The 23603-nt window shown below is 40.8% G+C and overlaps 1 protein-coding gene across 1 annotated transcript; it reads right to left on the reverse strand.

Annotated features, from left to right (window-relative positions):
* Window positions 1-1933: 1933 nt before the first annotated feature.
* Window positions 1934-23556, reverse strand: IMPA2 (inositol monophosphatase 2). Its single transcript, XM_054635401.2, has 8 exons — window positions 23422-23556; window positions 17204-17337; window positions 12558-12662; window positions 10999-11044; window positions 8650-8758; window positions 5026-5134; window positions 4729-4880; window positions 1934-3920 (listed from the first exon to the last, which is right to left on the reverse strand). The coding sequence occupies exons 1-8, from the start codon at window positions 23539-23541 to the stop codon at window positions 3805-3807; spliced, it is 891 nt and encodes a 296-aa protein (XP_054491376.1). The 5' UTR covers window positions 23542-23556; the 3' UTR covers window positions 1934-3804.
* Window positions 23557-23603: the final 47 nt, after the last annotated feature.

Here is a 23603-nt window from a genome sequence, read left to right on the forward strand (position 1 = left end):
GTTGGGGAGATGTTTTATGAAAGACTTAACTTTGAAATGGAAAATGGAAACTGCTGGAGGAACAATAATTTTGACTTTTCTGCGTTTTCAGTCTTGACAATACAGTCCTGAAGCAGAGCACATTTGTACACAGCTTCCCTACTAGCATTAAAAAAATAATAATTTAAACAGTCTTGGCAGCTCTAGGAAGGTACCAGGAAAAAGGTGCGGTCTGTGTTAATTTGATATAGTGGCTTAAGTCTTATTTCATTATTCAGAGATTCCCCTTGCACATCTCCTATGCAGTGAACAGATCCAGCCCTGCATGGGGAACAGCAAAACTCTAATTCTGACACCAGAATGGCTACTGGTAAGTGATATTTTTACTCCTTTAATCAAAGCAGTGGCAAACAGGAACCAAATTCTAGATGAAGCATGGAGAATGCTGCCTGTGGGCCCCTAGGTAAGTGTTCCAATACATGCATATTTTCTTCAATGCTGGGAGATTAACTAGTACAATCAAGGGGAAAATATCAGTCCTTCAGCACCTGAAACATTCCAGGACTTGTTCTGCAAAATCTGACAAGCTCAACAAGGCACACACTGTAGAGGGATCAGCCACTGACCATTTTCCTGGAGTTTACAGCTGTTTTCACGTTTTATTCTACCAGAAAGCAACCTTTGAGATCAGACCAGCAGACTGGAGGTTGTTCTCTGCCAGTGAGCTGGTGAGTGATGCAGGCATGAACTGGAACAGCTCTGGGAAGCTGAGAATCATTTGCTTACAGAGGAAGCACTCACTTTTCAGAGCACAGGCATTTTGTTGTGCTGGTATTCAGGGAGAAAATCTTCATCCATCTTGGATACATTATGTACTCCATAATGTATGCACTGGGAAACAGTTAAAGCATTTTACCACAGCTGGCAGGAAAGAGTCCACGTGTTTGAGCGTTTTGGGGGATTTAAGTTTTTGGCTAATGTGCTGCACTATGAATGCTTGCACTCACAGGATGAGCTGCTGGGCACATGCTGAGCAAAGTTTCACTTGGCTACCAAGAAATAAGGAAGAGAAGACAAGTTCCATACAGTTCATTGCAGTCAAATAAATTAAAGGCTGCAATTTGATGCAAACTCTGAACGGGGATACTGTGACACCATCTGTGAAGGGAGCTGTCCTGCTTGCCCCCTGCCACCCCCGTTGGTGCCTGAAGTCAGCCACTCATGGTGGCCAGGGACTGAATTGGCTTGGGAAAATGGTGTGCCTCAAGAATAATCCCTTTGTTGTTCACTGGGGTACTTTGCAGGCAGATCACTTCACTCATCTGCTCCCCTGGAAGGGTTCAGAAATGTTTGTCCTGGCACACAGGCAGCAGAGGAGGTGGGGGAGGCAGGATTGTTGCTCCCCACACACAGGGCCAGTTTAACACACTTGGACTACAGTCCAAATAAAAACCCAGACTGCATCCTGGGCACAAATGAGAACTTGGGATTGGGTTTCTGAACTTCTCCCTTCCTGCCTTGCTTGGCTCCCAGCTCTGTGAATCTCTGGCATGTGCCATTGAAGTGGATGCACAGATTTCCCTGCTTTGCCGAGCTCTGGGAGCACCAGGGCACACCAGCCCTAACTGGGTCAGAGCCTCTCTTTGTACAAGGGAGCTGAGCTGCAGGGAAACCTCACAGAGCCACGAAGCAGCCTCTCACACATGCAGTGGGGGGACAGGGTGAGGGGGAGCGGATGAAGTGGGGCTGAGCTCCCCCCACACTTGGTTCCCTGCCAGCATAAGCTTCCTTCCAGGGCTTACGGGCACGGCACAAGCCTGAGCAAAGCCCCAGCTGCTCCCATGGCTGCCAGGGCTAAGCAGCCTGGAATCAGAGCGGTGCCACCAAGCCCTGCATCTGTCACTGCCATCTCCTCTGTGCTCGGGACGTGGGGGGAGAGTGAACAAGAGACAAGTGAGCCCATTAGCATTTATTATTTGTATTATTATAGCACCTCAGTGCCTAGCTGTGGACCAGAATCTCATCCTATTAGCACTGTGAAAACCCAGAGCCAAACTACTGTAGTCCCTGCCCCAGAGGGCTTACAATCTCCTTTTCCAAACAGGGGTACAAAGAGATGGAGGGGGTAAAAGGGAGCAGTGACAAAATGTTCATCACTGTGATGGAAAGTGTTGATTTTCTGCAAAGAACCATTAGCTTTTAAATGCTTAGTTCAATTTAGATGTTCCCTACACAGTCAATAATTTTTATTTCTCATGAAAAAATATCAAGAAATCACACAGAACTTCATGTTATATTCAGTGAAAAACATTTTTCATTGCAAGAAACACACACAAGGTTATTTTTTAAAAATATTGTTTAGTTTGTATCTTCTAAGCAGATATCTGAACACGTTTAAAAAGTCTACACATGCAGTGTACAAAAAAAAGTTAGATTTTTAACCAACTCTTTTGGCTCATTCCTTTACTCAATTTGCACTCTTGCAAAAAAGAGATACCTTTTAATTAAATTTTTGATGAAAAAATAGAAGTGATTTCATATCAACTGCTTTTCTCAACACACTTGTGTTTTCCCTGTGCTCATGATTTAAAACACAATCTAAATAGAAATTATGGGCTAGATACAGGGATAGAGAACAACTGTGTATTTAGGAAATCTATGTAACAGATTTTACAGGCTTTTCTGATCAAAAAGTGTGATTACAACATTGTGCAAGAAGGGCATGTGATTTACAACTTTTTGCAAGCATATCTTATGTGCATATTTTTAATAACTTGCCTGTAAGGGGCCAAATCCTGCTGTTCTGCTTGAAGTTTCTCTAAAATCAATAGCTCTTTGACACTGTGCTCTATTCTGCTGGCCTCCTACTGCTGCGTGTCATAGTTAATACTGTGAATAACTCAGCTTGAGTTCAATATTCCTGGTTTTAACTATAAGTACTCTATGGTAGTAATTGTTTGCAGGTCTGAGTATCTCACAGAGGCCTACAGGACAGTATGATTTATGCCCATGCGGAGGGACGAAGGGAAACAAAACTACCTGGGCAGTTTGTAAAACAATTAAACATTTTCCATGGTCAGCTCTGCTATTTGCCATTTGGATAGCCCTGACTGGAATCACCTAAGTAACCTAAAAAAAACCATTACCTCAAAACAGCTTCCAATATTAGCTTTCTTCTCTCTATGCATTCTCTAAGTTTCTGTAAACATCCAGGTATCCATATATATACACATACACCCCTGGGGATGTGTGTGTATACATGCATGGACACGTGTAGGTGCATATATACACATATATACACACACACACAGACAAACAGACATGTACATATATGGATACAGAGCTATGACCTCGTTAGGAAATAACAATGCCATTTTTATTGCATTCTTAAGCATCGTGGAACAGGGGTATTATTATAGGCACACATCTCAACTACTCCTCCCTTACTACAGTCCTAAAGCTCATTTACCTGAGATCTGCATCTGTAAAAATAAAATTCCATTTTTTAGCTGAGTGTTACAAAAGACTAAATATCAGCCCCACAGATATGAAATTACAACTTAATTTTGAGACTCATTTGCTACAAGTAAAATATTCTATCTCATAAAAAAGATACTGCTGAAAGAGATACATATTAAAAAGGAAACACGGTTCTTAGGAGGTCTAAAAATCTCCCTATGCCTTCCCACGTGGTAATAAATTTATAAAAAATATTTGACACAGAAAATCTTCCCAGGAACCTTCCTGCTGCAATCACATACCCTTTCAGGACACCCATCTCGCAAACGTTACGCGGTTCAGAGGGCGAGCTCCGCCCAAGGAGCTTTAATTCTCATCGTCCCGCCGGTAGTGAATGGTTTGTATTTCCTGAGCTATGAACATGGCCATCTCTCTCGTGCCTGCAGCAATCACTCGGCAGGACATAAGGTCCAGAGGTCCCCCTGAGGACAAGAGGATTAATGAGAAGTGCCTTATATATAAGCCATGCTGTAATTAGATTGGGTCAGAAACACAGAAACAACTTCATATGTAGCTCCTTTTGGGATGGGAAGGAAAACCTAACTCAACAATGCCTACATGGAAACCTCCAGCAAAAAAATATTTTATAAAATTCTAGATACAGACCCAAAGTATGCAAGAGGAGCAGTGAATGCCTGGATTTGTTCAGTAGCCAACAATAAAAGCAATATTCCTCTTTTCTAGCAACGAGACAGAAATTAGTTCTCTTAGTTCATTAGTTCAATCAGTTCATTCATTACCCTTCTTAATCGACCAGATCTTTCCACAGTATCCAGGTACTGGTCACCAGTAAACCATTACTCTGAGATGTGCACCATCTAAATTAATTAAGCAATAATCTGGAGACTGTGCTGCGCCCTTTACTCCCTCTGAGTAGTTTCTAGTCATATATGTCCAAACTGGTACCTCAGAGTCCTCCTTTCTCGGGAGGATGTCTCTGCTGAAATCTAATTGGAATGTCTGAGCGTACCTGCCAGTCTCCTGGGCTGGTTCCTTACAGCGAATACGAGGCTTTGAGGGAATTACTCAAAGTCATGGAAGTACAGTTTGACTCAGAAGATGTGCTGAAAGCCCATGCTGGAATTACATCAGTGTGTTCTGAATAACCAGCTGGAGCCTAGTGGAGGGTACAAACCTTTCTACAGGATAGTGCTAGAAATGAGTGTCACAGGGGTGACACTCACCCAGTCCCCCTGAGAGTCAGTGGAAAAGCAAGAGCATTTTGCTCACCTGAAGTGTCTATCACAGTGCCTCCTGCCTCTCTGATGATGACAGTGGCTGCTGCCAGGTCCCAGCAGTGCAAGCCAAACTGGTAGTAGGCGTCCGCAGCGCCGGACGCCAAGTGGCACAGGGCCAGCGTGGAGCTCCCGATGACACGGACCCTGCACCCCACAGCAACACAAAGAAGAAAGTGCTTTTGACTTCAACCTATGTGTACAACACACTTGTTTCAATCTTTTTTTTTAATTACTTTTTTCAAAGACTTTTTGGTCACAAACGTGAGACATATGCTGTAAAACATCTTACCCATGTGCTTGGGCCTTGAGCAGTCTCTCAATGTTACCAAGGAACAATTTCAAAGTTGCAGGGTCACGTTTTGGACCAATTTCTGTTAAAATTAAGGCCTTCGAGATATCTGCAATGGTAGAGAGATGTTTCCATTAATTCAGCAGCTACCAGGTAGGTTCCATTAATTTGTTTTTAAATTAAACACTAATGGACTTTTCACACAAAAATAATTTTCACACCCCTTTTTCTACCCCAAACTTTTTCTTAAAGTGACAACTTTGCATAGAAACTCAAGCAAGACTAAGTTTCTCCTAAGAAATGGTCTGTTCTAAACACACTTTAAAAAAAAAACCCAAAACAGGAGGATTAAAATCAAGAATGCATTTTTACATTCCTTCTCTTTCCATACATTGCTTTATTTCATCGACCAGTCACCTTTTAGCAAATTCACTAATATTAGCAGTCAACTAAAAATAATCCAGTAATCTAGTAACTTCTAATGTTGTTAATCTATTCATATTTGAAAACACGATGGTTCTTGAATAGGGAATTCTAATGTAATTTGTTAACCAATTATAAACATTTGGGAACCCAGTAAGAGGAAAGAAAAGTTTCTCCCTAAATCACCAGTGACCTAGAAACAGCCCACTCTGGCATTTCAAAGACTGAAGACACCTTATGACATTAAAAAAAACCCCTTCTTATGACAAATTAAAGCAGTATTTTTAATAATAATAATAATAATAATAATAATAATAATAATAATAATAATAATAATAATAATAATAATAATAATCTGTGAAAGTTCCATTTGTCTTATGTTCAGCAAAGGCAATGCTGTCCAAGAGCAGATGGAGATTCCAACCTTGTGTACAGTCAAAGGAGAGACTCACAGTGACTTGAGAGGTGTTGAAGCAGCCCTCATGTGAGATCTGAATACTTCCAGGCTACAATAAGAGTGTGCCAATGTAGGTGGAGATGGTTGATCAAATGCCAAGTGTCCCTGCTCCTGCTGTGCCAGCTGAACTCAGAGGCATTAAAGGCATGGCAAAACTCAAAGGTTTAGTGGTTGAGAACTCACTGACTGGGCTGTGCCCCGTGCCAGGCGTCACCTCCTACCCTGGGCTGAAGGTGAGGCATTCCTTCAGGTAGGCAACCTCTGCCTGGTTCTTACAGCTACCTGCATCAGCTGAAAGTGCTCTGCACAAGGAGCAAGGAGGTTTTTGAGAGCAAATAAGGCTGGAGTGGGGCACCATTTAATTAAACAGGCTACCAAAAAATTTACTATTGCAGATGAACCTTATGGATTCAAGCAATGTGGTAAAATGGTTGGTAAGTAACAGGTGTGTAATAAGATTAAAAGTTATAGGGTGTCACAAATATTAACTGTAGGAACATAGATTCAACTGCTGCTTTTTAAATTACTGTGTTAAAACAGAAAAACACCAATCCAGGCACACTGTAGGCTATTTGTTGTTTAGTCACAACTAAAAATTCTGGATGGTGAAAGCAATCTGCCTTAGATTATTTTGCATAAGAGACCCAGTTTGTCCATCTCATTGCTGAAATGCACCAAGCATTCACACCATGCCAGTCATAGTTAAGTTATAACTGAGACAGTTATTCTTATGTTATTAAAAATATTTCTAAATCATAGACAGATCTCTTCAATTTTCCTCAAGGCTACAGCTGGAAATTGGATGAATAGACTAAGGCAACTAAGAGGGAGGTCACTGCTTAGGAAAAGGAGCTGACTGATCACAAGACATTCTAAGATTTCAGGAATTCAATATATGGGCTTAGTAGAAAAGATTTAACAGTGATATGGATAAATTTATGAGGAAAAGATCAGTTCTGTTGACCCCAGAAGATCAAAAAAGAAAATACATTTACAATATTAGCACATGTAAGGCCTGACATGAATCTAAGCATGAGAAGAAAGTATAGCTCAAGATAAGAGGGAAGATGGATCCTTCATTTAAGTGTATCATGGCTGCACGGACTCCCTAACAAACCTCTACAAAACTGGGTGTTGACAAAGAACAATGTTTGCCTGGGCTGTGATTTCAGATGATTAAGCCTGAACAATGAATGTATAAGTGTAGATCAACATCATACATCACATTTCCTGAAAACAAATGGCAGCAAGTGATATGACAGCTTAGGTCTCAAACACATCATGGCCACTTCAATTCCAGTGGCAGGTAGAGGGAAACACAAGTCTGTCTTCCAGGGTTGGTTTATTTCACTGAAGCCACAGCCCTTAGAGAGCAACTGTGATTAAAAAAAAAACTTATAATATGAGTAGGAGTGAGATTAAAGCAGATCCAGGTTCACTGGTGAAAATTTCCCACCACAAAATAATGTATCTCAAAACAAAAGAAAATTTCAAAGCCTTTGGAAGGGCGGAAGGTCTCTTTCCCTTGCTGTGTTCTAGACACCCACATGGACTGGATGTCTAGAGAAAGGAAGACAGAAGTGACATGTGCCAAAATTGTTCATTGCTCAGCTGGAAATCAGAACTCTCTGACTGCAAAAGCATGCGAGGCCATTTCCACAGTGGCTCATGCAGTCCAGCTGGGAGCACCTCTGGTCTCCCTAATAGTCTCTGCCAGTATGGGCTTTCTTGGAATATGAGCTATTTGAGCATTGATAAAAATGTGATGTGTAATCAGTGATTAAAATCTTAGGCATTTAAGATTCATAATGACTTTACAATCTGTCTCTCCAAATATGTAGACCCCAGATCACTATTAACTTAGATGAATAGCAAAACTTCCCAAATTTCAGGTGAAATTTTGATGCAGGGTCTACTTCAGGCACTAAAGAAATCTGTATGTCTAATTGCTTGAATTTACTGTGTGTTGAGATCATTACATCTCTCTTTAGGGTGAAATTTTTACCATCTTGTGGGTACAGTGGTGCACACTTCTGGCATATGTCTGCTTCCACTTACAGCTGAGTGCTATGCTCTCCTCTGCATTTTGATTAACTAAAAGAACTTCTCTAAATAATACCAAATTATTATTTTCTATAATCATTAGGTAAACAGACATGTCTATGACTTGGTTTAACTATAAATAAAAGGGAAAAGAATTCCATTCAAGCGTTGGCCAAGTGTTGCTGGCTATTTGTACGTGGAAACAAACCTCACACACCAGAGCGAGCTGTTAAAGAGCCCCTAATGAAGCATGCACCCTTTAATTCACTCTTAGCACATTTGCCTACAGACATCAGACACTCTGTGACGTACAAGATCATTGGAAAAGAAGTGAATAGCAGCCACAATAGTACTCTGAATTTGATTCACCATTCCCATTGCATCCTGCTTATAAAAAGTTATGCCAGGGCTCAGCTGGAATGAAACTGGTGAATCTACACATTCTTCCTTATTTTAAACAGTGGTTGTGAAGCAAAATAGTTTAGAATTATTTAAATAGTTCATATTCAGATGTATATTTTAAAAAGAAAAGGAGGAAAGTGATTTTTCAGAAAAAAACAAACACAAAACAACAAAATTATCATGCAGGTGAAATACTTTCCATCAGGATAATGATGTTCATTATCCTAATGATGATTTGCAACAACTCTGAAACAAAATTAATATATTCCTTTTAGAGTTCTAACAAAATCTAGACCAACCTGTCTCTTTTGATACCTGAAGCCTTTTGTCATTACAAAATGCCCCTTGACCTCTTCTACCAGTGTATAATCGTTCTTCAGTGCAGTGGTAAATTACACCAAATTCAAGCTTTAAGATTTTGAAAAGGAAAGAAATGAATGCAACTCAAATTACTCATCATAAATATAAACAACTACTAATGGCAAAAAGATCAGCAATATTTTAATTGGTACACATAATAAAGATTACACTGATGCTAAAAAACTGGAATAATTTTACTATTACTGTGATATTGAGATATAGGTCATATAAAATTCAGTTTATAAAGAAAAGTTAATGCAAGGTGTTCCTGATCCTCTAAATCCTTACTCACAGCTTGTTTCTGTTCACATTAGAATGGATTAAACACGGAGTTGTTTTCAAATGCAATTGAAATGTTTTTACTGAAAATACGCAAGACCTCTGAGGCAAGACTCTGAATGCTTTGCTTTCACTGGTGAGCAGTTACTCCTTGAAGCAACCCCACTGACCTTGGCTGGACCACAAAGATTTACAGCCCCAGGATCAGTCAGGCATCCAAACTCAGGAGTCATGGCACTCTTTATTAACAGCGGATGCTTTTGGAGGCAGCTTTGGTGGTGCATTGAATTTTTCTGCCTTTTCAATCAAAGCAGTACACTCCAGTCACTTGTTCAAATCCTTCTCTGCAAAATCCTTTTGTGAAAATCTCTTGAAGTCACAGGACTCCAAGAGAAGGAGTTTGGACAGAAATACCCTCAATGAAAGCTTAAGAATGTGCAACACTGGACTTTTCATGGGAGATTCTGTTTACCAATGAAAAGAGGGTCAAAATTACACCCTTGGTATTTAAAATTTCTATTACTTTAATAGGCTCCATCAAAAGACTTTAAAACACTTTACAGACTTCAAGGGTCAGCTCTGAAAATTTCCCCTAGATCAGTAATATGAGCATTATTTAATTTAGGGGTACACAAAAATTAAGGGACTTGCCCGAGGCGTCTGAAGTTGGCCACAAGGTCAAGAAAACATCTCAGATGTTCTAAACTTCAAATCTTCTCTTGCTGCACTTGGAGTTCATCAGAGACAATTTAAAGGCAATAGACTGTCCTGGCTCCCTACCCTGAGGTCCCATCTAAACCAAGGGGTTTTTTTGAGGGACACACTATTTATAGACTGTTTCCCTCAAGACATCTTGCAGGAATTTCTTCAAGGCTTATAATCAGGCCAGTTCCCCTGTGTGTACTTTGGCTTCTTTTCAGTTTACTCTTTTTTCTGCTTGTCCTAATTGTTTAACTGAGGGAGATTTAACATCATTCTTTACTTTTGTTTCAGCTTTGTTTAGTTTACATAACCCAAAATATGCAGCATCAAAATCATGATGGTGTTCTAGAAAACATAAATATCAGCGAAAACTGTCTGGTAATAAAATGTAGTGTTCAAAAGAACCTTTGGCAATGAATAAATTTCAGAAAAGCATGGAAGTGTTTCTCTGCAGTTTCTATGTTGGAAACCTTCTAACCAGAGAAGTACACAACATTATTCTGTTTAAATCAGTAGGAGGTACTAGCACATCTGAAAACTTGGTTGTTTCTGCACAGAATTTTTGCTGGCTTTGCTTAAAGCTATACATATATTAAAAATTGTGGAATTAGGCTGAAAGAGGCACATTCATTGGCAATTTGAGTAACTAGTTACTTCATAGATATATATCAAATTGCAAACCAGCAACATCTGGAGAAAAAGCACTAGCACAAATGACTATAGCTAGGAAACTCAAAATGGCACATTGGAAGGCTAGGTACCTTCCCACCCTAACTATAATCAAGGTCTCATGGGGTAAATATAGCTATTTTACTACATTAAGAAAAATACAAATGTAGATTGAATGAACTAGGCCCATAATTTTGCACTCTTCATAAAATCAGCTCTACATTAACTCCTAGCAGGAGTTAGCTTTCACAGATACTGCTAGCAGGAAAGAAGCAATAATAATAACACAGGAACACTGGGATATATGTTTAAATTATGAAGAGGCAACACTAAATTGAACTTATTTTGGTTTTGTCTAACTAAACCTTGCTCACATCAGTACATCCTTTTTATCCAAATAAATCCCATAATACTGTTAATAATTCATATAATTTTTTTAATTGCCAGTTGGCATAAATAGGTTTCGCAGGGCTATGATTTTACATGAGTAGAGTGTGATCAGATGTGTTTAAAAAGCATAGGAAAACCTGAGTAGTGACTGATTTTTTAAATTTTTGGTTTTCAATTTAAAGTTCCCACATGGTTTTGAGACTTCTAGCCAACTCTCAGGTGCCCATCTTAAAGAACATACTTCATACCTCTTTGTTAACAGCAAATCCAATGCTCACTGCCACTGTTGGAAATCTGTGAAAAATAAGAAATTAAGTAGTACTGATGAAAAATCTCTCAACTTACTCCCTATGCAACCCCCTTAGGCAACAAAACCCCACATGGGGCTTGTCAAAATGCCCTTGACTATTTCTCCTTTGTCAGTCTCTTTAACTTTGTCAATTCCTTTTAAAATGTAAGTTAATATTGGAGAAGGCAAGAAATAAACTCATGAAGACATCCCAATTTTTTTGCACTGAACACGTAGTATATTTTAGGGAAGTTTTTGCTTTAGTGTAATTGAATTATCCAGTATAAAACCACTAATGCTGTAACAAGTCATTGCTTTTAAGAACACGCTTTGTTCAAGCTTTGCATCTGAGATGGCAATTAAGTAGCATGGAGACACCTTGCTGTTAACACCAACATAAAATGAAACCAATTCCTCTATGTTTTTCAAAGTGATGATCATGTATTTAATTTGGTCCTTTTGACTACTATATATTACATTTTAAACAATGAAATAAATTCATTTCTTAAAAACACATTTCAAAAAGGACTTTGGAAGTCCAGAAAATATTGCTAGAAAGAGGAAATGTCACTTAATTGCATGAACCATCACCACATGACACTGCCCACCTCCCCTGGAATTCCATGTAATTGCACCAATAGTCAAGGAAATTTTTCTTTTTTTGCTTTATGAAAGTTGTAGTTATTTTAAGCTGCTAACTATAAGACAGGGTTTCTAAGTACAAATATTATGAATAGTCATTAGTTCACAGCTCCTAACACTCGAATGATGAATTAAAAGTCTTAATTTTTGCAGCAAGGACCCCTAGTTTTGTAGAGGTATTTTAAAAATGTAACACCAGCATCTCTGCACAGCTCAGTTTTCAGTGCCATGCAGGGGTGGCACTTCCCAGGAAGAAGGAAGCGCCTGGGTCTGAAGGGGAGAACTCCCGGCAGGAATGTGCGAAACCCACTGGAGGCACTGGGCCAATTGTGCTCACAGCACTGCCTTGTTCTCCCTGCACGGTGACCCATGGTGGCTGTGGGTGAGCAGGGCTGGGAGCTGGGGCTGGGAGCTGGGGGTGAGAGCTGGAAGTGTCTGCTGGGGGTGTAAGCTTGGGATGTGAGCTGGGGGTGTGAGCTGGGGGTGTGAGCCAAGGGCTGTGAGCTGGGGCTCTGAGCTGGGGCTGGGAGCTGGGAGTGTGAGCTGGGGGTGTGAGCTGGGGGTGTGAGCTGGTGGGTGTGAACTGGGGGTGTGAGTCAAGAGCTGTGAGCCAAGAGCTGTGAGCTGGGGCTGTGAGTCAAGGGCTGTGAGCTGGGGCTGTGAGCTGGGGCTGTGAGCCATGGGGCAGCAGCACAAATAACTCCATCTTGCCCTCAGGTAACAGCACAAACACAGCCTTCCCCACACACACCACACCAGGTACCAAGAGATAAAGGGATGGCTCCTATGTGTGAGTCCCCACCAGGGAAAAGCACCATCAGGAGGAACTGTGAGAAGCTACACTTTGGGTTCTGATGGGTTTCCCAGGGCACTTACCTGTGCACAAAGTTGCACGTTCCATCAACAGGGTCAATAATCCAGGTGGGACTGTCAGTGAGGACACATTTTGAACCTGCAGCAGTGGATTCTTCTGCAATGAACCTGCATTTGGTGCAAGGGTAAAACAAGAATCCCAGAACATTAGCTTAGATACAAGACTTGGAAAGTACAATCCCATCATTCTGGTTTTTAAGAGAGAACTTCTCCCTCTCTCCATAAAACATTCTTGTATAAATGTGAACACACATACTGCTTTTTAAATTTAGGACTTGGTAACTTTCATAGAGACTTTGAGGGAGAGTTCTCAACTCTACAGCACACTATTTTACATGGCAAAAAAGAACTGTATTTATGTACACTTCCCCAATATACTATTAAGGAAGCCATGAAAATGAATGCAGAAATGGACCTGAACTGGCATCCCTGGAACTTAAGGAGAAGATTATTTTATGCAGAATAAATAAAATTATTATGGGTTAGGTCTGTCTCTTCCAGTAACTAACACAAAATGCAAACTGTATCTGCTTCTCTTCTGCAGTCAAATTCAGTCAGAAGGAAATAATACACTCTTAGAAAATCCACAATCTTGCTCCTATCTGTATTTTTTACAGTAATCTGACTCAGGAAATGAAGAGGTTTACAAAGCTGGACTTTCTTTTTCCCATGACCCAGAAAAAAATCAACAAATTATTTTTTGTTTGTTTGTTGTTTGGATGCACAAGGCACAAAATGAAATCTGAGATCATCTTCTCTTCTGTTGTTCTGTCCCAGTTTCTTTTAGTAGGTTTTTTTTCCTCCTTTTTCCCTGGGAAACGAACATCCAGTTCTGGCACATTTCCTGTCAACCTTAATTATCCCTGCTTTCCCATAAACTGCCCAAGGTCTCTTTTTGTAAGAGATGTGCAGGTGCTACTCTCACAGATTTTCATAAAATCCTTTATATACAGCAGGAGTGGAATCCAACTGCTAGTACTGCATCTTGCTGGTGGTTTCACATTTGAACAGCTGGTAGTGGTATTCAGAGTTTCTGCAAATGCTTGAAGACAAAAAAGCTTCTTTCAAAGACACAAAGAGAAACAAAAAAGGATAAAATAAAGAGAAAATATCTTTTGCAAAAGAGTCCTTCCCTAGGACTAGAGTAGCAGCTATTTTATTTTATTTTATTTTATTTTATTTTATTTTATTTTATTTTATTTTATTTTATGTCTTCAACCTGTACCTCATGATTCCAAATAACACTTGAAGTCATGAGTTTAAAATGTTCTGCAGACAGCACAGGAGGAGACTTCTTGAATTTTCCAAGTGCTACTCTGCCTCAACCTAAGCAGAAATAGACTATTTTGATGGCATTACAGACCCCCAGCTGGTACAAAGAGGGAATTAGGAAGTGTTTGTTACTATTTTCATCTCCATTAAAAGAAACAGCTGAAGGACAAAGAGCTAATGCACACTGAGAAACGAGAAAGACTTGAACAGGTGTTTGAAACTCTCAGTTTAACATAACACTTTGCAGGCTCCTTGCTCTAAATATTTCATTATTTTGTCTTGTTGGTGCTGTATCACTTGACTTTTGCTTTCACAAATCCTGTAATCAGCATCCAAACCCAGCCCATGCCTTCTCCGTGCTGCTGGATGCAGAGGAGGTTCATCTTCTTGTAGGTGGAGCACCTTCCATCCCACCTCAGATTATCCATATTCCACATAAATGATACCTCTGCTTCAGCCTCTGCCAGCTCCCCCAGCTGAAGCTTGAACTATAGCTGCTGTCTGTCCAGTCAAAGAAAGGTGAAATGAGAACCTCCTTAAAGACAGGAGTATTTTTGTGTAAGATGATTCTCCCTGAAGCATCATGAGCCAGTCCCTCGCCTTTCCCTCACAGTGGGGGTGTGATGCTGCAGTCCCTGAGCTCAGAAATGCTAACCTGGAGCTGGGCCACAGCAATGCCACTGATAAAATCTTCATGCTCAAGAGCAATTTTTCCAAAATGGATGTAGACCAAATTAGGTGCATGTTTTATGAAATCTGGACTAATGGGTAACAAAACACCCCCCTTACTGCTATACAACACTGGGAAATGTGAGAGTCCTGCAAGGTCATCTCTGATGTCTTGCTCTGTGTCCTGTAAAAACCTGCAAATGAAGCAAAACACCCAGTGTGAAGTACTGGAATAAATTCTCAGAGCAGCTTGAGAAGTGGGAAGGGTAACAACCTCATTAAAACAGTTAATTTACCATGCCAGCCTGCCAGCTCTGTTGACCTCTGCTCAAATCTGGATTACACTTCACTCCCACTGAAAATGACTCTAGTAATTTTAGCCAAGCTTTAGACTACATCTGTTCATGCCACTCTGAAATTCATTGCAGGAGCAGCAGGGAAGCTGTAACATCCCATAATGTGCAGCAGGAATGATACCCAGTCAAATGCAGGAGACTCAGGCTGGGCAGGTACCTCACCTATCCCCATATGGGAATCCGAGGACAGAAAAATGGGAAGCCAGAGTTGGATGTAACCCTCCTAAACTCCTGTGTCCTGATTTTAATGTCTACAGAATTAAGGCCACAAGGAACACAAAAGATGACAGTTTGTGTAATAATAGCAAGGTTAAATGTTGGGATAGCCTTTTGCAACCAGCAGCCCCTGGTAGTCCGGCTGTGCCTACCCACAACTCTTGGATCCATCTGAAAAAACATCTCTGGGGCACATCAGAGTACTAAGAAGTGAGCAAAGATTAAAACTTGAGCGAAGTGTGAATGAAGATGATACACACCACTTAACCAAGAAACAAAAAGAAACATGGGACAGAATTACTTTTTGAATGGATTTTCCTAGTATTTCTCTGTACTTCTGAGCATTTCAGTATATGCTATTATATACTATTTCAGTATATATTGGAAATATACTATTTCTAGTATCTCAAGACTCAATGGCAGATTCTAATGAGATCCCTTTTAATTTTTCTAACATGTAAAGTCCATTTTTGATTCAGAAGACATAAGAATCAAGATGATTTAGAAGAAAAAGAAATCACAGAAATCTTCAGTGCTGCTTTCAACGGCCTGGTTAGGGGAAAGACTGAATACAATATAAATGGTTTTTTAATATTTTAATTGTACTTCAATTTAACCCCTGACTGGTTTTGTAGACTCCTCATTGCACATGTTTTAATCTAGTCTAGTTAAATTTAGCTTTAATCTATTGTTTAATCTAAATGCATTAATTATCTAAACAAATTCTAAGCAAACCCAACAACCACTATCAAAATAAGATTGTCTTGAAGAAATGGCAGTTCCTTAATTTACTTATAAAGTCAGAAGTTACCTGTATGGAGTTGATAATATCTGGGATTTTTCAGTTGCCAGGCCTATGCTGACCTTACAACTTTTGTTCCCATTCTGAGTAACTTGAGTGTGTCTGGTGATTTGCATTTTATGAGAAATGTGTAGGTTTTATGTTCTCTCCAGACTGCTCAGGGGAAAAAAAAAAAACTAACATAAGAGTGGAGATGAGAGAAGAGCACAGCCAGCAATAGTAGAAGGAATATTACACAAATAATAGGCTTGTAAAGCCTGGCACTCTCTTGAGAATTGCAGCCAAGAACCACACATTATGCTGTACAGTACTGCTTCAGTATGCCATCACATACAGCATGTATTTAGCAAGCCATATTTAGTACAAAAATATGCTTTCTGCTCCTTCTTATGGTGTTGGTTTTTTGCCCAGCAGCATCGCTGACAATTAGATTAGTAGCTGAGCCCTTCAGATTTTGCTCTTTGTTCATTTCTGCACAGCACTAGAATGCAAGGCTCATCCCCATCAGAGATGCTCCCAGTTAGAAGGGAGTCAGACACTATTTAAAGGATACACAGGCTTTGCACTGGCTCTGCAGGAAAATTAATTTTATCCACTGAAGTCAAATGTAGAAATCAATGTCAGTCTCTGCATCAAACCAAACCTGGCAACTAATACAAACCCTCTCTCTAATCTGTACGTGAGCTGAGTTGTTATTTTCAAGTTGATCACAATAAATCAAGAGGAATTGACAACCTGATCTACTTTTAGAACCTTGGGTTTGCACCCCATGTAGTAATTTATAGCCTGTTTATGAGTAGGCATCAAATAATGATGATGATGACAAACAGCCCTGCTTCCCACTGATCTTCTCACTACAGAACACAAGGTAAATGTAATTAAATGCCCCTTTACCTCTCCTGATCTGGCAAAGGCATATGTGTGATGGCAACAGGAAAGGTCTGCAGGATGGGACCTTTGCTAGCATATATTTCTGCTATATTTTTATAGATAGCATTAGCATAATTCTTATACAGTAGGCAACAGACCAGTATTCTGAACATCATGGAGATCCACATGAAACCTTCATCCATGATGTCCCTACAGGGGAAACATTGCTATTAAATACACATATCAAGAAACACAGAAAATATAAACTACTAAGTACAAGGAAATGGTACTTTTTAAAAAAAGAGGAGTCCTACAAAAGTGTAGGAACAATAGGTTAATATATAAGAAAGATACAGAGACATAAGAAAGATACACAGACTTTTAAAGTTCCGTTTAAATACCAGTCAGATATGCAGCATGGAAAGGACAAAAAAAGGTCATTGATAGTTTCTATAGGCACTCACCTGTGGGAAGGAAATTTCTCTTTCAGAACAGAAATAATTAAATTTTCCACAAAATGATCAGTTTCTGTCACGAGATCTGCTGCAGATGTCTTTGTGGACACTTGTTTTTCCTCTGTTAGAGCTTTCCTAATAATCTGAAACAGAAGTTCATAAATCAGATTTGTTGGGCATTCAGCCTGTGCATACTAAAATAATATCTTCACTGAAAAAAATACAGCTAATCCTGAAAAACAGCTGTAGGCCTAATTCTACCAGAGGCTGTTATAATTTTTTGACAAAAAATTCTTCTGAGCTAATGAGTGCTCTTTTGGAATACGGCATTTTGAATCACTCTGCAAAAACCACTCTTGACAGTTCAGAAAAGGATTGATTAAGGAATGCAACTAAGGGAATAAAAGGATAACGGCAGTGATCATGATTTAAAAAATTACCAAAAGCATACACAAGGTGAGAAAAAACCTCAAGGCTCAGGCATTTTTCAAGGAAAGCGCTTTTTCTTTCTTCTTGTTCTTTTTACTTTTTTTTTTTTTTAATGTACATGGCCAATACCCCACTACTCTCTTAATTTAAAAGATATGCAATAAGGCAGTCATAATTGGTTTCCATTTTGCCAACAAAGACACATAGTTTTTTTGAGGTTTTTGTGGGGTTTTTTGAACTTTAAATGCTGACCACCCTCTGGTTCCCAAATAATTGCTATGTATTTAACAAGAATAAAAATTGAAGCTTTCCCTAGATATGAAAAAATGATTTAAACCTGGACTCTCTTCTGGAAATGTCTTTATCTGATTCTCCAGGGTATAACTGTTACAAGCTCAAGTACAAATGCACATATGGGAAAACACTTCATGAAAGCTTTTCACCATTTTCCCCATTTTCTTTCTCTTTTGTTTTTTTTTTCCCATTTCTTCATTAAAAAGAAAAATAAAGGGACAGGATGCAAAAGGAGATCACTTATTTTTTAATCAGTGAAAATGATAAATTATTTGAAATTTACAAAAACCAAGTCAAAACAAAGCAAAAATTAAGTACCACTTATTTGTAACCCAGTAGCAACATGATCAACATTCTAACTCTCATCTAAAATTTATATATTTAAATTGCTTAACTAAATTTCCATTGATCAAAGTATTTCAAAACCATTGAGAAATACTTGATGACCAAAGAAAATGGTTCTTCTGCATTATGCACGGGAAAGGGAATCAGAAACTCCCAAATGTCATCTCAGCTCTTGGTTTTTGTAGTATAAAATACTATATTTGAAGAGTGTGCTAATTGATCTGAAAAATAATGGATATGGCCAACTATTGCCTTACTATAGAAGGTATCTGGACTAATGTTTTGCTTTGTGAGCTGTAAAACATCAGCTGTGCCTATTTAGTGAGCTTGTGAGGGCAGGTAGTACTTTCCAGTTTGAGGTCTTGCTAAGTTCATTACTGTATACCAAAATATTAACCACACTTAATCTTTTTACTCCTCTCAATGCCCTGTGTGGTTGTCTTGAAGGATTTATGATGGAAGCATAAAACTGTAACTCCAGCAAGGCCCTTGGGCTCCTCTTCAGCCCAAAGCAAAATCCAAAACACTCCTCAGTTGTGTATTCTAAAAAATCTGCTATGCTGATACCTTTTAGTTTATTTGCTCTTCATTACTTTCCTATTGTCTTTACTGCTTGGAACTTCACATAGTGAAATAGATAAGGAATGTCCTCCTTTTGACAGAGAAGATTTGAATTTCTTCTTCGCAATGCCACGCTCTTGACTTCTATTCAGTTTGAATGCATAATAAAGATTTTTGCAGCCATTTAAATCAGTGCCACTGCTCAGCAGGGCAGTGAGATCATACCTGAGCCTTGCTGGGAAAGAAAAAGCAGAGATGAAACCTCTCTCCTGTGGACGTGCTCTGCAATCAGCTGATTGCACTGCATGCTCTGGCACTTGATCTCTCTGGTTTGAGTACGACTCTTTGCACATGAATATTTTTTCATCTCTGATCCTTTACCCAGTTGCTCACCACTATTTTTAACCTTAACCCTGTCTGTTTCTCTGGTGGCCAGCACGAGGTGGGACCAGCCAAGGGTGTGCCTGCACTCTGAAGTGGTGGCCAATGGCCCTCTCACCCACCTCCTTTGTCGTGCCAAGGAGCCACGACACACATTTAGCATCTACCAGCCCTGCAGTGAGCTGCTTCTCCCCACCACTTGTGCAAGCAGAATGTCAAGAGCAGAGGAGGAGACGAGTCATGGTGCTGGGCTGAGGTCACCGGCCACAAATGGGCACCACATCAGTGGAGGCTCACCCACAGCACGCAGGATGGATGCCTCTGATTCTGCTAATTCTCTGCCACTGACAAAGGGCTTGACAAAAGGGACCCCATGCATTTGCTCCAGCTTGTACGGGTATGCAACCCAAGCCAGGGTAGCCCCACACAAGGATCACATTTTCTGCATAATTGATGAAAAACTTTTATTGTCTGGAAAATGATCAAACAGCTCAGAGCAGTGTAGAATTCAATTTATGCTGAAAAATCCCTAAAAGTCACCAAAGGAGTGTTAGAGCCTGCTGCCTCAGAATACTTTGAGAGCATCACTCAACTCCTCTCCTTGCAAAAGCCTTACAATAATGTCTGTGGATACCTGCTATAATTGCCTGGTCTTTCCTTATGGAAGTGGGGTTCCATAGAAGTCTCACTCTAGGTTACAGGTAGCAGCCAAGCAGAAAGCAGAGGAACTACAGGATGATGAAATGGAAAGAGGAGGTTGCACCTTATCCCCATTGTACAATGAAATTGGCAATCAAGATGCTGTAATTTGACTTTAAATGTATTTTACTAGACTTTATTCCTGTACTAGGGCTTGTCCCTAGATTTTTCAGCAATTTCTAAGCAACTGACTTTTGGGAACATGGTTATTTAGAGCAGAGTCATTTAACACTCTTAGCTCATGCTGCCCCTCCTCTAATGCAGATCTTATCCTAATACCCTGCTTGGGAGCATTTGGGGGGTTATGCAAAGTGAGGGGCATTTACATCATTACATGGAGACCACACCACACAGCAAGAGCCAGGCTCTCCCTGCTCCCTCCTTCATTCCCATGGAGCAGGGGAAATGGAGACACTGGGGCTCAGTGCAGTCAGTCCTGGACTCTTCCTTCTTTAATGCCTTTGTAAAACTTATTCCAACAAAGCAGAATGAAGAAGACAGAGGGTCAAGATGCCTTTTCCCCCAATACCTGCCAGGAGAGCCACCTACAGTAGTGTGCTCATGTCAGATATTTCAGTATTTCATTTCACCATACTGCTTGCACTCACCATACACTTCTGGGAGATCCAAGATGGATTTTGGATGCTTGCAATACTGTCCTGAAATATTTGTTGACTGATAAACTCAAACACCTAGATAAAAAGCATGAGTACCTGCAAATAATTCAGGAAATTCCAATCTGGTTTGCTAAAACATCTGTCCATGTTACATAGAAAATAGCCTAAAAATTTCCCCTGGGACCTAACATCATGGAAAAAAAATTTTGGCTTTTTAGAATACCAGTGAAAGTTTTGTCTTTTTACTTTTTAGTGGTATTTTGCTAGGTCTGCTATGCCTCATAAAATGATTTCCCAGAAAAAAAAGAAAGAAAAATAAGAGAGAAAAAAAAAGAAAAATAAAAAAAAAAGGCTTTGACTTCAGCATACTATGTCCTAGTGTTAGTTTTTTACTCTTATTTTTATCTGGATGTATGTTTACTCATTTTGGTGAAGCTTTTCCAATTCTGCAATTGGAGAGAACAGTGCAGGTATTACTCAGTGCTCTTAACAGCATCAAAGATGCACAGACTGGTCATGGCTGCTTTTCTTGAGCAAAAATTCATATCAAACCTATCGGTGTACTCTCATGAACAGAGCAAGCAGCTTACTTACTGAAAGAACAGAAGAGAAGCTTGGAAAAGTGCAGTTATTTGTGGGCTTAGAGAGTGAATTTTAAAGCAGGTCAATTACAGACATTACAAAACCATGACCATTCACGTTATGAAACAGCCACATATATTAAATGAGAGCCTGTGATATTTCATAAAAGTAATAAGAACTAAACAACAGGATGGGCAAGAGAAGCAATGATTTTAACCCAGTAATAGAGGTTACTCCATCAACAACACTTTAGGCACATATTCAAGCATCACTTTATTGGCCTTTTAAGTTTAGAAGAAACTATTCCAGAGTATAGACTCCTATCTCTTGGAAAGAAGATATATTTTATCTGTAGTCATGAAACACAATGCAATAAAAATCAAGTAGTCGTATAAGCCAAAAGGGGAGACCAGAAAACTGTATTACTGGTTGACTTTTCCTAGAAATCCAAAATAATCTGGAAGTTCACATTTTTCTTCAGGCCAAGACCCTTGTAGACATTTTCTAATGACTCCAACCCTTTCTAACCTGCCACAGTCCTGAGAAATGGAGCCCCTGAAAAGAAAGGCTGAAGAGGCAAAGTCTCATGCAGGGATGGAGACTGGAGTTGGATCTGGGGAGACAGAGAGTGCAAGCAGATTTCTGGGGATGGAGGTGAAGGTGGAAAGGTCTGAGAGATGGGAAGAGAAGCAGAAGAAAAAAATGAACTTGACTAGTGGAACTGACTGCTTTTGGTGATCAAACGAACTCCCATCTTTATCAGTCAATTTTCAACAAAATTCCAGTCCTACCAAATGCACGCTATACTGCACTAGGTGTCCTTAGCTCTAGTTTCATTTGGGAATAGCTGGAAGCAGATTGACACTTAAATAAAATAGAGCCATACCTGCACCTTTTCTTTCAGAAGGATCTCCAGTGCCTTTTGTAACAAAAAAGATTCCTTAGCATGACAAAATAACTGGGAAAAAAATTACCCAGTTTTTAAAGTCTTACTTAAACAACATCCTTGGCTGGTTTAAATTTGGCCTGCCAAGGAATCAGCTATTTCCTGCCATTTGCAAGGTAGCAATGGCAAACTGTGTTTTTGAATTCAAGGATTAGTCTTATGGAATGTTTACTTCTTCCAGGAAAAGGTGCTCAGCTGTGATTTTCTAAGCAAGTGAAATGATCAGGGAAGCTTAAAGCTGGCTTCACAAATTGGTATTCTGAGAAATAAGGTGTGGAGGCTTGAGCAAGTCATGAGTCTCTTCTTGTGAAATGGCTGGCAGAATGACTATTCCAGAGAAACTCCTGTTTTGAGAGTCTGTGAGAGCATGACCTGTCATCCTGATTTGGATTATCCATTTAGTCCCTGTATTATTAAAACAAGTCTCCTCTCCTCTGGCATTTGGTTCATCTGTGTAGTTGTTTTTCACTAAGGAGAAAATATGTTTAATAACACATCCTAAGGAAAAGTTATGGGTCTTGCACTCAAGACAGAAAAGGGGGCTTCTTAAATCACAGTGTATAGGTAGAGAGCTCAAAATAGAGCAGAATGGAAGTGAGAGAGAAATATACATTGCTGAATAAATTGGTGTTTCCCCCAGTTTCTCAATCAATCAATCTGCTGATCCCACTTCTTGGCTCTTTTAGAAGTTCTGCTGCTGCACAGAGTGGGGTCAGGATGTCTCCTGAGATGACTGACCTGCTGTGTCAAAACACAGATCTGAAATAAGCTACTACAAACCTTCCTCACAGCTATTTGTCCCTAGCAAGTGAATTTCGGCCACTCTAAAGACTCTGCCAGATCCAACAAGAGAAAACCTCCTTGACACGGTTATTTTTCTCTGCACAAGCTGCTGGAAAACAAATGCTGGCCCCGAAGGATGCAACCGCCAAGGGATGGGGCCTCCCAGGGAAGGGGCCCTCGAGGGGATGCAACCCCCGAGGGAAGCACCCCTAAGGGCTGGGGCCCCGAGGGAAGTGGCCCCGCGGCATGAGGCCCCCACGGGAGGGGGCCCCCGAGGGATGTGCCCCTCAGGTTCTGGGATCCCTCGGGATGGGGCCCCCGAGGGATATGCCCCCCCAGTTCTGGGGTCCCCACGGGACGGGGCCCCCGAGGGATGTGCCCCTCAAGTTGTGGGATCCCCCGGGATGGGGCCGCGCTGCCGCCATCCCTCCCGCGGCCGAGGGCTCCGCGGCAGCCGGGCTGAGCGGGTGCCGAGCCCGCCGCCCTCCTCCCCCTCCCCAGCTCTACGCCCCAGCCAAGCGCCCGCACGGCCCTTCCTCACACCGGGAGAGGCTCCTCCGGCCGCGGGGGCAGCCCGGTCCGGCTCTCACCTGCCCGGCGCGGCGCGCCAGCTGCACCGCCACCTCCGCGCACTCCTTCCAGGGGTCCCCGCCACCGCCGCCCGCCGCCGCTGCCCGCCCTTCCTCCTCCTCCTCCTCGCACGGCTTCATCGCGGCGGCCGCGCTGCCCGGAGCGGGGCCGGGGGGCGCGGGGGGCCCGGCTCCCCGCCCAG

Source organism: Agelaius phoeniceus, chromosome 1 (assembly GCF_051311805.1).
Source record: "Agelaius phoeniceus isolate bAgePho1 chromosome 1, bAgePho1.hap1, whole genome shotgun sequence".
Taxonomy (NCBI): Eukaryota; Metazoa; Chordata; class Aves; order Passeriformes; family Icteridae; genus Agelaius; species Agelaius phoeniceus.

Excerpts from the sequence above, each read along its gene's own strand:
- IMPA2 (XM_054635401.2), bottom strand. The coding sequence starts at position 23,541 with ATGAAGCCGTGCGAGGAGGAGGAGGAGGAAGGGCGGGCAGCGGCGGCG. Across the intron at positions 8,759-10,998 it reads GATTTGCTGTTAACAAAGAG|CTTGAATTTGGTGTAATTTA; the intron begins GTATGAAGTATG and ends AAAATCTTAAAG. Across the intron at positions 3,921-4,728 it reads CACTGTGATAGACACTTCAG|GGGGACCTCTGGACCTTATG; the intron begins GTGAGCAAAATG and ends TCTTGTCCTCAG.